Genomic DNA, 14,176 nt, shown 5'->3' on the forward strand with positions numbered 1-14,176 from the left:
TTTTTTTTTTTTTTTTTTTTTTTTTGAGACGGAGTCTCGCTCTGCCGCCCAGGCTGGAGTAAGTTGGAGATTTTAACTCACAACAATTGCCTTTTGTTGTCTAGCTTCAATACTATTTAAGAAAATAAGTACTTCTAGGTTATTTGAGGGATTTTGACATGGATGCAAAACATTAGTTCTTCTTCCTTTGACCCCAGGACTTGGGATGAAATCACATGATTTAATCATTTTGAATCCATGTGGCTCCTCTGAGATAGGGCCAGATGTAACCAGAAGGATTTATAGGATGTAAAATTCAGAATGGATTAGAAAAGCCTTTCTATGTTCAGCCCAACACATTCTGAATCAATGTCCCCTGAATGGACCAGAGCAATCTCTGGCTGGCCTAGTGGGGAGGTTGTCATGGCAACTGACTGGCAAGCTCAGCCAGTGGAATGTGAATACAAACAATAGAGTGATAAGACTGTGTACAGAGCGGCATACTAAGGCTGCTTCTGCCCAGGTACAGTGGCACATAGGTGAACGTGTGAAACTGTTGCTGCACTTTGTACCTTCTTAACAATCTCTGGCAGCTCATTTGAAATTTACCAAGTGCCCTTTCCCAGATGTTGGTATAAACATTGCTGCTGATAGATAACAGACGCTATGGAAAAATCAGCACCCAGCTGATAGATGCAGAGGTATACAAAGCCCTGGAGGGCCGTTGGAATAACACTGCTCAAAATTTTTCTGAAGGAGGCTGAAGCAGGTTTAAGGTAAATCTTATGACTCTTCAGTGCCATCTTGTGTCCTTTTAGATACTGAACATTTACTAGAAGGCCACTCTCAGACCCATTATTAGGCAGCAGCAGGGCAGAAATGGAAAAGTTAGAGCAGGATTATATTGGAGCTTGGTATTCCCTTTTACAGCAGAATAAGCACACCAAGGCTTCTGAGCTTTAAATTGATTTAAAAAATTAAAATTACAAATTTTAGTAGAATCTGGAAATAAAAACAGAATAAAATGCCAAATGATGCCACGAAAAGATTCCAAGAGTCTACATGGTGGGCTAGGGGTTGAGGGAAGGGATGGAAAAGATAGATTTGGTGTTGAAGATTCTTAAAGATAGAGTTGGTGTTGAGGATTCTTACAGTTGTCATTACTAACTCTTGCAATAGAATATTTTAAATCTATTCAGTCATGCTGATAATGCAAATGAATCAAGAGAGAAAAATAAAATGTGAACATCACCAATTCCACTTTATAACTCCACTTTATAACTCTTTTGTTCATGGTTAATGGAGTAAGAGATGGTAGCATTTGCTTAAATGGTACCTCATGTCTACCTCTAATCTCTTACCTACCCCAAACCTACCATCCACTGATGTCTCACCATCACCTCATCACCATTGAAAGCCATAATCAAGTCCCATTTAATTTCAGAAATGTGAAATAACCAAGTTGTGTTTCTGTGTGTTTCTTCCAGGTTTTGAGTTTTTTGAAACAAGTGCCAAGGATAACATTAATGTCAAGCAGACATTTGAGCGCCTTGTGGATATCATCTGTGACAAAATGTCAGAGAGTTTGGAGACTGATCCTGCCATCACTGCTGCAAAGCAGAACACAAGACTCAAGGAAACCCCTCCTCCACCGCAGCCCAACTGTGCCTGTTAGTGTCCCCATGCACACAGGCAGCTCTATGGGGCTCTGGTTGCCAACAAACAGCATTTGTAAATGGTCTGTTAGCCTTCATTTACACTGCCTAATAATTATTTGAAGGAATAATTTGATGTCAATGGCTCATACATGCATTCAATTCTTGGGAGATTTCCTGTTTAATATGTGGCAAATATGTGATCTTAAATTTGTAAGGACTATCCATCTATAAACATCTAGTACCTGCATGTGACTTGTTATTTATTTGTCTGCTAGGCTTTTTTTGTTTCAAATTTGTTCTCAGACTACTTCTGGGACATCAGACTATAATTTCACTACAACTGGCTTTTGTCCCATTGATTCAAATTATGCTATTCACTTGTAGGAATGATGACCAAGGAATTGCTTTGTGTGCGTGTATGTGTGTGTGTGTGTGTGTGTGTGTGAGCGCACACACAGGGGAAGATGTCACAAGACTTCATTTGCTTTACTCTTAGTTGAAAATCAAATGGAAGTTTTTCTCATGATTAGGGATGCTGTCATGAGTCTGGTCAGTTTGGTGTTGGGAACTATGTCTTTATTTCACTGTTATTAATAACTGAGGAGATAATTGACCTATAAAGAAATCGAAATGTTGTTTTTAAGGTCCTTGCAATGTTCCTAAGTCATTAATACAACCTGACTGGGGCTATTTAACAATAATCTTCATTTACATGTTTAAATAAGCAAATACCTACCCAGGACTTTTTTTCCACTGATCCTACCCAACTCTGTGAATATTTGGCATCATTGAACAGATTGAGATGTATCTACTGAATGCCAGTTATGCAACAAGCATTGTAACCAAGAAGAGTATGAGTAGCTATGGAATTCCAAGGTCCAAGCTCCCTTATTTTTCAAAGACTTGCCTTCCCCAACCCCCATAATGCACACCACTACCACCATCACTTTCTGGAACCGTCACCACTCTTGGACTAGAGCTTTTGTTGAAGCTTGTTAGGGCTCCTCTTTCCATAGGATGTAGACTTGCCTCCTCAAACACGGCCATCTTCTCAAACCTCAGCTAAGCTCTTTTACCTGTTTAGATGCTATTTAAATCAGATTTCAAAGGGTCCCAAGAAAAAGGGAAATTTTAATCTTTAGTTATCTTTTTAAGTCCAGATGCTCATAAATTCTAAAGCATATTCCTATTACGTGAATGCTTAAGTTACACAGGAAACATTCTTTAACTGTAGTGTTTCAATTTCAGAAATATTTAGGGTCCATAGCAATTTAAAAGAGGGAGGAAACCATTGGAACATTCTAATTTTGTACCACAAATTACTAAAGAACCCATATGAATAAAGAGAAAACAACAAATCCTACCAGCTGTACAGAGCAACAGGGAAACTTCGCCTCTGTGTCACTGTCCAGCATTATTTACAGCTAGGATTTAGGAAGGCAGCAGGGATTATTTGGTAGATTTGGAAGGATAGTTTCATTAAGTGAACTGTCTCTTTTTTGGTGTTTATGTCAAAGAAATTTTTTCTTCTTTTCAAAAATAGAGAGGCTTCCCATAAAAGTATTGAATGCAAGTGAAACAGGCGTATATCTAAAGATATCTCTGGAGAATAAATCCTTACAAGTCACAGAACTAGGTCACACACATTAGTAAGTTAAAAGTTGGAAATTAGGGGAGAGAGCATTTGGAATGCTTTAAGCATTTCCATGTTATTTCTCGCCTTCCTAGTTGAAGATCCACTAATCAGTAGTACATTTCTACTTTGGCGCCCTGCAAAGCAAGCCTTAGCATAGTAACGACAAGAAAACATTAAAGTTTTATTAGCTTTTTTTTTTTTTTTTTTTTTGAGACGGAGTCTTGCTCTGTGGCCCGGGCGGGAGTGCAGTGGCCAGATCTCAGCTCACTGCAAGCTCTGCCTCCCGGGTTCACGCCATTCTCCTGCCTCAGTCTCCCGAGTAGCTGGGGCTACAGGCGCCCGCCACCTCGCCCGGCTAGTTTTTTGTATTTTTTAGTAGAGACGGGGTTTCACCATGTTAGCCAGGATGGTCTCGATCTCCTGACCTCGTGATCCGCCCGCCTCGGCCTCCCAAAGTGCTGGGATTACAGGCTTGAGCCACCGCACCCGGCCTTATTAGCTTTTAATGGGGCAACCAACTTCAAAATCACAGGAATTACAGTGAAGGGAGAGAAAGAAGCAGGGGGCATAAAAACAGATTTGTTTGCAGCAGTAGTCTGTTTGCGCAATGTTATAATATTTCTGTAACTTGGGCCAGAATGTGGCCGTGTTAAACGATATGGCTATTAAGCTCACTTTTACAATCTAAAAGGAACTAATAAAGCAGGAAACCCTTCCCATCCTCCTTTGCAGCCCTCAACCCACAAATATAAATAGATGTAAAAGCTTAGAAAGAATATTTTGATGGCTTTTCAGAAGGACCTTGATGTATGTATTGTATGAGACAGTATTTAAAAGTGAAAGAGCTGAGTTTTGCTCAGAGAAAACCCCTTCCCTGAAGAACTGATTGCTGTTGAAATTAATTGACCCTTAGATGGGGAAGCCCTAAGCCAAGCTCCCACTTGCACAGTGTCAAACATCCCGCAGTGGAAACATTTCAGCCAGTCAGGGGAGAGGCATGCAACAATAGCCTAAGTGTCACTGCCAAGAAACATCTGATACTTTCTAATTTCGAAACCCCAATGGAAGTGAAGCCTTTTTCATTGATTCTCAGTTCTGAAACTCCGACCCTGCTAGGATTTCCATTCCAAATAATTCAATGAGAGGTTTCCAGAGAAACAGTCACAGAGCTCAAGAGAAAGAACACTTACATTCCTGCTGTAATTGCATAAAAAAATCCGGGTTTTAACATCAAATTTGGTAAATGGTTGGACCAACCCAAGGTTAACTAAGTGAGCTTTCATTGACATTGAGCTATGTTACTTATAACACTATGGTTCCAAGGTTTTTCAGCCTTTTGGCCAACACACACACACACACACACACACACACACACACACACACACACAAAACCGTCATCTATCAACAGTCTAAATACATAACTAAATGCAGGTCATTTTTATCAATGGCCTAACTAAATTTATATTTAAAAGAACAAGACATTTAAAAAAGTACATACTCCTGGTAGTTTGTAAGTCATACACATTTATCTCTTGTCTTGGATGCAATTAAATTAGTGTTTTAAGTATGAATTTATTTTCCTTTGCTACTCATTACCTGACCACTTTCATTCCTCTAAATACCTTTAGGAATAAACCTTAACTGTACCAAATAGATTCTTCCAAGAGCTTTGGTGTTGGTACCTTCCTTTCTTTTCCTAATGCAAATGAAAAATTGGACTGAAAATTATTTCGCTTAAATAGCCATCCTCAGAGTGAATCAGCATTTCAGTTTTTGGAGATGGGGATGGAAATAGAAGGTGCATGAAGGGTCCTAAGATGGCAGTTCGAATGTTAGCATCACTTCTACACGCTCATAAGAGAAATTGCTTCAGGACAATGAATCAGTTCATTGTTGCTGCCCCCAGTGAGCAGCTCCAACTGCCTTGATGAACTTCTAATGATTGTGAAAGCTAGGAGGTTCTTCTAGTTCCTCCTTACAGTCACTTGAAGTTCAGGATTTTTTTTTGCTGCCTGGTAACTAAGTGCTAAGATTTTACTCGGAAAGAAAACTATGACGATGCCTTCAGTTGTAGCAGAAAGTTCTGGCATTGTGATAACAAACAAAATCTACAAAGTTACAACCCAAATTATACAAGACATCAATACACTCAGTAAACAAATACATATTTCACCTACTTAAATCATATCAATTATAGGCCTTTCGTTTAGTACACTGGTTATTTTTTAAGGAACCAATTTAAACTTTCAATTTTAAATACATCTATGCTGATGACAGACTTTCGGGTATATACAACCTTCTTCTTCTCTTTTAAAAGTTAAATACATTCCACTATTAACTGAACTTCCATGAAGCAACATTAATTTTAGAGCATGGTAATCCATAATCAGTGGTTCATTGTGATGTGCTTTATCCAACATGTATCTTAGTGCATGGTTGAGGGTGTACCTTATGTGATCTTTTAGTTAACAGTGTGGCCTTTGTGGGACTATATTAAAAGCATATCCAAACTACCAAGCTGTACCAAGCTGAGGTAGCACCTGCATGTGAAAAACTGTGATATGAATCTTATTTATAAAGAAGTCATAACTAAAACCCTTCTAGACCAAAAAGTTACTGTGTGTTTGTTAATAATCTTCATAGTACTACTGGAATGCTCAATCAGGTATTTTTGGTGTGGCTTACTTCAGAGCTGGCCTGTCCATCTGAAGAACGCTTTCTCTCACAATTACAGTTTGCATGACTAGAACCCAGAACTCTGTTCCTTTGCGCGTATAGTCACTTAGTGTGCTGTCCGGGTGCCATGTGAGCAACTACAACCATGTAGCCTTTCTGTCACTCCCTAGAAAATGCAACCTCTACAGCTCTGCTCAACTCTGCCTGTGTGCGTTGACTACCTTCGCTTTAGTAGTTTGCCTGTAAAATGGTGAAGTCTTTCTGATATGCTGAACCTGTGAGCCAGCTTTTGGGAGTTCTTCATATTTTAGGTGAATTTTTGACCAAAGTCAATTAAAGACATAAACCTGTTTTATATCATAGAATTTACTGGATCAAATCAAGTAAAAGATAAAGTTTATGACCACAATAAAAAAAGCCTTTACCCCTGCACTGCACTATATCTAAAGGGCTCTAGGTTGTAGAAATATAGTACCCCCTAACAGGGAAAAAACAAGTTGGGGGATTTATCTAAAACGTATCTACCTATTGTTAATGGTATTTCACAAATAATTTTTTTCTTAAAAACATTTACAGAAATGCTTGACACTCCAGTCAAATAGTATTTCCCTTTGATACATTGAAATATTTGCTCTTAGATTACACACACAGTGCTGCCCTTCTCAACAATCACTCACAGGCTCACTCGCCTGATACAAAGGTATCAGGTAAACACTGATACTTTTTTCTAAGAAGGGAAAATTCCATCTATGGTGCTTTCTCAGTGCTAGGGAAAAGGGAGCTTTTACTATGTTCCAGCTATAACTCACATCTTACTTATAAGGTCCATAAAATCGGTTCTTCACACCAATTTGGTTTGATTAGTCTGTGCATGTAATTAATTTCCTCTAAACAGAGAGAGTGGAGGGGAAATACATTTTGCAAACATTCTAGATAACAGAAATGAGTTATTTTAAAACCTCACTCAGAGCTCTAGTGTTAAGATCAGACCATGTAGCTAGTGGACAAATTGAACTATTTGCAGTTCTCTTTTACTTTCTGACTTTCTTTTAAATTACTGCAGTTTTTCAAAATGCTATCCTCATGGAATGACAGGACCAAGAATAGAAAATGAGACGTAAATTTCACCATTTATTTCCCATCAGCAACCATTACTGGTGGAGTTTCAAACAGTCATTACTTGCTGAAATGAGGTTTGGGGTTACCTGTGTATTTCATTCACCTGTGTTCATATTTCCTTCATCGTGGACAAGTGAGAGTTGGCTGTGGCTTTATTTCTTGATGCAAATTATTTTGCATTCATGTTATTTAGAGCTAGGGATTGCTTAGGTTCGTGAATGCTGTTCTTACAGACACAGATGGTACATGAGCCACTCAGACACCTGCCTTTTCAGGGACGTGAGCATGACTTACATCTGTCAAGTGGTTCCATACTTCTTGTAAAAGTAAAGTTTGGGTATTGTTTGCTGTATCAATATGATGGCTTTCCATGCATTGTCTCATTATCCCTAGGATATGTGCTGAAAGAAAACTGTCCTGTAATTCCTGTTAATATATTGTTAATGTCAGACGTGATGTGATACCGTTGGACTGTCCAAATGTACAACTATTTAATGGTGTTTGTAGAACTGAAATGTCTTAAATGTTGCATGAAATATGTTATAAAAATAGATTTGTTTTCTATTTTCAACACCTCAGAATTGAGGGTTCATGGGCCAATAAGTGCAATATTTAATGACTCACTCAGTGTATATAAACTAGTATGAAAGAGTGAATTATAATGAATGTGTGAGATGCTTTGATAGCTGTGTGACTTATTCAAATGATTTTCTTGTAGCTGTATTTGTCTAGTGGTGCAATTTATACAGTAAATATCTTATTGGTGTCATGTAAAACCCCTCTGTGCCTACTTCAAAATACTTCTTTCTTATAAAACCAAACATTTAGTATCTGGAAATATGTGTCAATTTTGTCTTTTAGAATTGTGGATTTTATTGTCAAGTCAGAATGGCTGTTCATTTATTTTATAAAAGCATCTCCTTCTATAACTCAAAATTTTCTTTGTCACATAAAAGTGTACATTTTACTTTTAAGCAAGTAATTTAGATACCTAAGAAAAACTATGTGCGTTAGGAAAAGTCATGTTTTTCTTCTCAGAAAGGTTGATCACATGATATGTCTACTAAAATTTTCACCTCTGTATTTGTATGTATATTTTATTGTTACTCAACTTGTGTTTTATTTACAAATTCAACACTGTCAACCCTGGGAATTCTAAAATACCAATGTATTTTTAGGTTGTAGCTAACGTTGTATTCACTTTCAATTCTCAGTTGTCCACACTGGTGATGTAAGAGGAACAAATCAGAATCCTTGAATACTTTGTAATGCCATCATAAACTCATATATTCATCCTCATACTCCCTTGTTTAATGCTAATTGGTGGCCTGGAACTTCACTGAGATGCAAAATCAAGAATTTAAGGCTAGTTGCTGGATAACTAAAAGCTATAAATGTTTATGTATGTGAATTTTAGAGTAGAATAACCATCTTAAACTCCTATTTGCCATTTCTCTTTTTAAGGCAAAGCATTCATTTTAATATTGTGCTTTGCCTTTTCATTCAATTAGTGGATAAGTCATGAAACCTTTAGGAAGAAAAACAAGTTATGACATATTCACTAAAATTGATGACAGTTGGTTCTAGATGACCATGGCCATGTGTTCATCATATAAAGCCTTCAATTCTCTCTATGGTGCTTGACTGGAGATTGACATATGAGGATGTGCCAATCATATTAAATGGATTTGGTCTATGTGGGTGATATGTGGACTGAATGTAACTGTGATAGACTGAAATTTGTTCTTAGCTCTCAAAACCCACTGAAGAAGTCAAGTGAAGGTGGGTAAATAGGGAGATTAGTGACAACCTTGTGCCAAATTTTTTTAAAAATGGAAGCAGGCAGCCAACATTAGAATGATAATTTAAGGGTGTGGTTGAATGTTTAGTTAGTTGTCACATAGTTATTGAACCCCATATGCTCAGTGCTGTGGGAATCAAACATGGAAGAGGTATGGCTCCTGCCCCTAATGAGAATAAGGGAAAAAAAATCCAGATATAATCTAAATGCTAGGTTATGTCAGGGTGTAGGAGCACAGATAATGGGGGACCTGTAAGAACTGGAAGAGTCAGAGAGGGCTCCATTGAAGAGGTCAAACATAATTCCAGAAAGAATTAGGCAATGAGGAGATTGTGCCAGGAAAATAAGTGGGAAAGTCCACAGTTATTTTTCCTTTGAATGGAAGAGAGACAAAACTATCAGCTATAGATCATTGTTTTTCTTAAGACAGCCAAACTGGCCCTCTGAAATCACTCAAATTATCCCAGTTTAGCTCCCTACCTTTTGGTCTCCATGAGGAAGACAAGCTATTGTATCATCATATTCCTCTATGCTGAGCAGCTCAAGCTACAATGTGCAAATTGCTTTAATGCCACATTACAGCAGTTGATTTAGACATTTGCCAGTGCACCAAACCGTGAGAGACTGTCCAACCTAATGCCACCTGGCAGATGTGTACCCAGAGATTTTTCTGTAGCTCCATGTTTCCCATAAAGGGCACTGGAAATGCACAGATGAAGATCTTCCTTTGGAACCAGGCACTTTTGGCTCCTTCTCAATGACTGCATTGTGGAACTCTTCTTAAGAAAATATTGAAAACAGCTTAATGCTTTCATATAGTGACTGACATTTAGTGGAAAACTACTGCTGCATAGCAAATATTGTGACTCTTCATGTGTCCACAGGAGCTCTTGTGTGGGTTTAAAGCTATGAAGTGTATTCACATTGTGAAGTTTTAATTATCTTTACTGAAATTAATTGTGTAAAAATGGTATGTGCTCTATTAGGTATTCAGTTTGTATGTGAATTCTGTATAGAAAGTGGTTTTTGTTCTTTGAGTTTATCTTGTTTTATTTCTTGAAGATTACAATAAATATCTAAGAGACTATATTCCTGAATTTCTTAGCCTTAGTCTGATTAATGTTTTTCATCTCCTTTCAATTTGTATTATTTTTCATCCTAGGATGCTTATTTCCATTTCTTCTTCCACTTCAATAATCTTAGGTACAACACTGAGTTTGAAGTGAAGACGAAGAATGAACATATTATAGGGCTTTGAGTATCTCACACATGAATTTGGACTTAGGCACAGGAATGAATTCTAATGCTCGTAATCTTTCAAGATCGGTAACTTTCTATCTGACCCAATTGACTGGGTTCCAGAGTTACAAAGTCCTTAGCTGTAGGATCAAGAATAGCTGCTAAGGGAGTAAAAGGTCTTCAGGTCTGCAACTTGAAGACCATGTGTCCCTAAATCAGAAGTCTAAGGTTTGATGATCACTTGGCACCCTACTGGCATAGCCTGAGGCAAGGGCAGTCAACAGGGACAACATGTGGATGGGATGTGTGAATGGAATGGGTGTCATTTAATGCACAATGCTTGGGGCAGTGATGATTAGGATGCTGTGCAGGCTCTCCTTGGCCATGTGCCTCAAGGCATGGGGAAGCACCCAGCTACCAATCTATTTGTATCACACAGACTTACTACTAATTTTGCAATCTTGTAGCATTCTACTTATGCTAACAGAACTGATTCTATAGAATTTCTTCCAAATATTCCTCAGGGCAATTTCCAGGAGTCTGCACTGAAAATCAGTCAAGGGGGAAGGTCCCTGGAAGATCCACATGAGTCCCATGGGTCAAATTAGCTTCCTGAACTGAACTTGGTAATAGAAGGGTAACCTCCCTGGTACGCAAAGCAGGTAGCACTTAAGAAACCAAAAATAAGAAAACAATGATAATAAATTAAGGGATTTCCAGTTACATTATCAACAAATACTTACAAAATGCCTTTTATATGCTAATTTCTCAGTATACATGAAAATACATACAATAGAATCCTGACCATCCATGAACTTAAACCATTGTGATAGAGGAAAATGTGTAAGTTTATATCAATAAAAAAAACTCATCATTGATAAACTAAATATTCCTTAATATGTATGTCTGATAAATATTTAAAATGAACATTGGAAACTTGTTTCATTTTAAAAGAGCTCACAAAAATTTCCTCTTTTAAATGTTACAAAATGCATTTTTTAGACTGTAATCCTTTGCCCCCAGATACATTTATAACAATCAATAAAACTCAGTTCAAAACTTAAAAAAAAAATTAGGAGCCCAGAAAGACTTCACATGTTTCCTGGTTATTCTGGGGCTCTTGTGGCAGAACCAGATCCAATGGGTTTTAGCAGGAATCTTCCTCTACCCTATTCCCTCAAGTAATATCCCCTTAGCTTTGAATTAATTTTAAAACATGAAGTTACTATGTGGCCACTTACTCAATAGCATTGAGACAGTATGCATGAAACAGAAAACATCTGTCACCCTCAGAAAATGCTAAGTCATTCTCTCCTCCACTTCCTAACAGACTTGAAAAAGACACTTTCTAAATAAAAGGCCACAAAGTCTTTGCACAGTTCTCAGGGACACTCCACCTCTTGGTTCTTGGTTCTCCTCTTTCTCCTCTAATTTCTCAACCCCTCACTCAGTCCAAAGAAGCTTTAGTCTGATGGAGACTGGCTGCTCATCTTTTCTTCCTAAACTATTGTTAATGACCTGAGTCCTTTTGAGGTAGAATTTCTCATTGTTTATTAATTTAAATCTCAGGAAATTTTATCTAAAAATTATGTTTTCTTTTTTAAGTATTGCCTCTCCCTTAAAGCAATTATACTAAGTGGAAGAAAGGCAAAGCGTATAGAAAATATATGGAAAGTGAGTGTTGGACGAAAATCTGAATTAATATTTCAAAACAATATTCTACCAAGCAGACAATTACAATATAATTTGATTAGTGTCGATATAGAGGTTAAACACAAGCTACTGTGAAAGCACAGAGAGAAGCAATTATTAACCTAGATTGAAAGCAAGGGCTGGGATGTTCTGAGAAGGCCTACTAGAGGAAACAAGGACTGAGCTAAAACATACAGGAGAGGTAGGAATTATGCAGGGGCACATGTGACAGAAGACTGCTCCAAGCATGAGGAGAAAACCACAGAAGTTTAGCAGAGCATGGTGTATTTATGGAATCTCAAAGCCATTCACATAGGGTGATCACAGGATGAAACAAAAGGAGAAAGAGCAAGGGCTGAGGTCATAACATTTATCAGAAGTGCTTTAAATGTCTAGATTTCATTCTCCAGCTGTGAAGAATTCTTGAACAGATTTAAGCCAGGAAGAAGTTTGAACAGATTTGAATTTTGGAAGATTACAAAATTGGCAATATGAGAAATGAGTTAAAGGGAGGCAATAGCAGAAACAGAAAGAGTATTAGACAGCTATTACAGTAACCTAGAAGTTCTCTCTCTAAATTAATTGCAGGATGATAGAAACGAAGAGAAGGGAATACATGAAAATTCATTTTAGAAGGTAAGAAATGGTGACCAGTAAGATTCAGGAAGAGGAAGAGGAAGAAACGAAGGATGACCTTCAGGCTTCTGGCTTGGTTGATTTTGCCATTAACTAAGAGAGAAAGTATAATTGTAGCAGTAGGTTTAAAGAAAAGAGAATGAGTTCCATATCCACAGTGTGGTGATTGATGTTTCTAGAGGATGTGCAAAGGATGCAACTCAGTGAACATCTGGAGGGTGCAGATCTAGAGTTCAGAAGAAAGTTCTGGAAAGTTCTAGTATGTAGATGATAACCAAGACTTGGTGAGTAGAGAAAATGACAAGGTGGAGAATGTTTCAAATGATAGAAGAGCAGACTGAGAACTAGGGCACACGATATTTATGGGCAGCCAAGGAAAACAAGTTCACAAAGGAGACTTGAAAGAGGAGTGGTCAAAGGGATGGATGGAGAATCAAGTGAGAACGGGACACAAGAAGCCAAGAGAGGAGCCAGTTTTAAGAAAGAAGGAGTGACCAACATTTTTGGATGATGTAAAGTGAAATCACAATTGCCAGTCATACAATTTAGGGATGCAGACACAGGACACTACTTGTGGGTAGTGGGTGAAAGGAGGATGAGGATTGAAAAATTACCTATTGGGTACTATTCTTATTACTGAGTGATGAAACAATCTGTACACAAAACCCTCACAGCACACAATTTACCTATATAACAAACCTGCACATGTACTCCTGAACTTAAAATAATTTAAAAAGAAAAAAAAAAAGCTCGAAGTCAACTTGACCGAAGCAGTTTTAGAATAGTTATGAGGGAGAAAGACAGATTGCACTGAATGGAGAAGTAAATGGTGATGAACAAGGTGAGACACTATTCTTTCAGGTCCTTTGAAAGAAAAATAAAAGAAGATTATTGAATGAGGATAGTCTAAGGAGGGTTTTATTTCCATTTGAGAGTCTTATATATCACTATATGTTTTTAAAAAGCCAATAAAGCCAGAGTTTGAAGATACAAGCAAAAATTGCCATCTTCTCCATCCAAGTCATATTTTTCCTTTCTACTCTTGTTCCTGTCTCTTCTACTCCCTTCCTGTGCATCTTATTAACGTTTCCTAGGCACTTATCTCAAGCTAATTGTTTTTGTCCTCTCCCGATACTTTTTTTTTTTTTTTTTTTGAGACGGAGTCTCGCTCTGCCGCCCAGGCTGGAGTACAGTGGCCGGATGTCAGCTCACTGCAAGCTCCGCCTCCCGGGTTTACGCCATTCTCCTGCCTCAGCCTCCCGAGTAGCTGGGACTACAGGCGCCCGCCACCACACCCCGCTACTTTTTTGTATTTTTTAGTAGAGACGGGGTTTCACCGTGTTCGCCAGGATGGTCTCGATCTCCTGACCTCGTGATCCGCCCGTCTCGGCCTCCCAAAGTGCTGGGATTACAGGCTTGAGCCACCGCGCCCGGCCTCTCCCGATACTTTTACTAATCTGCAGGGAACGGAGCTTGCAACAACCATTAATGGTGAAATCTTTCTTGAAGTCCTTATTGTGACAGACATTTAAATTTATTTATTTATTTCTTACGCTTTTCACCAAGAAAAAGACTATTTCATCTTAACAGTGATGGATACATCGTTAATGTAATAGAAGCCAGAAAGCAGTCAGTTAAGTGGCTGACAGGCCAAACTGAGCTGCGATTTTAAATCTCACCAAATCACAAACCTGTTTGCAGGAGGAGGGAAGGTGATCATGTTTCTGAAAAGTTGGCAGC

At 38.1% G+C, this 14,176-nt stretch overlaps 1 protein-coding gene across 2 annotated transcripts in view; it reads left to right on the plus strand.

Annotated features, from left to right (window-relative positions):
• RAB3C (RAB3C, member RAS oncogene family) overlaps positions 1-2,258 on the plus strand; it is a 293,830-nt gene extending 291,572 nt beyond the window's left edge. For both annotated transcript variants that reach the window (XM_017874235.1, XM_017874234.1), the window contains exon 5: positions 1,467-2,258. In XM_017874235.1, coding sequence (XP_017729724.1) covers positions 1,467-1,654 — 188 coding nt within the window. In that variant the 3' untranslated portion in view covers positions 1,655-2,258. The remainder of the gene's footprint in view (positions 1-1,466) is intronic.
• The last annotated feature ends 11,918 nt before the right edge of the window (positions 2,259-14,176 follow it).

Source organism: Rhinopithecus bieti, unplaced genomic scaffold (genome assembly GCF_001698545.2).
Source record: "Rhinopithecus bieti isolate Rb0 unplaced genomic scaffold, ASM169854v2 scaffold_6513, whole genome shotgun sequence".
Taxonomy (NCBI): domain Eukaryota; kingdom Metazoa; phylum Chordata; class Mammalia; order Primates; family Cercopithecidae; genus Rhinopithecus; species Rhinopithecus bieti.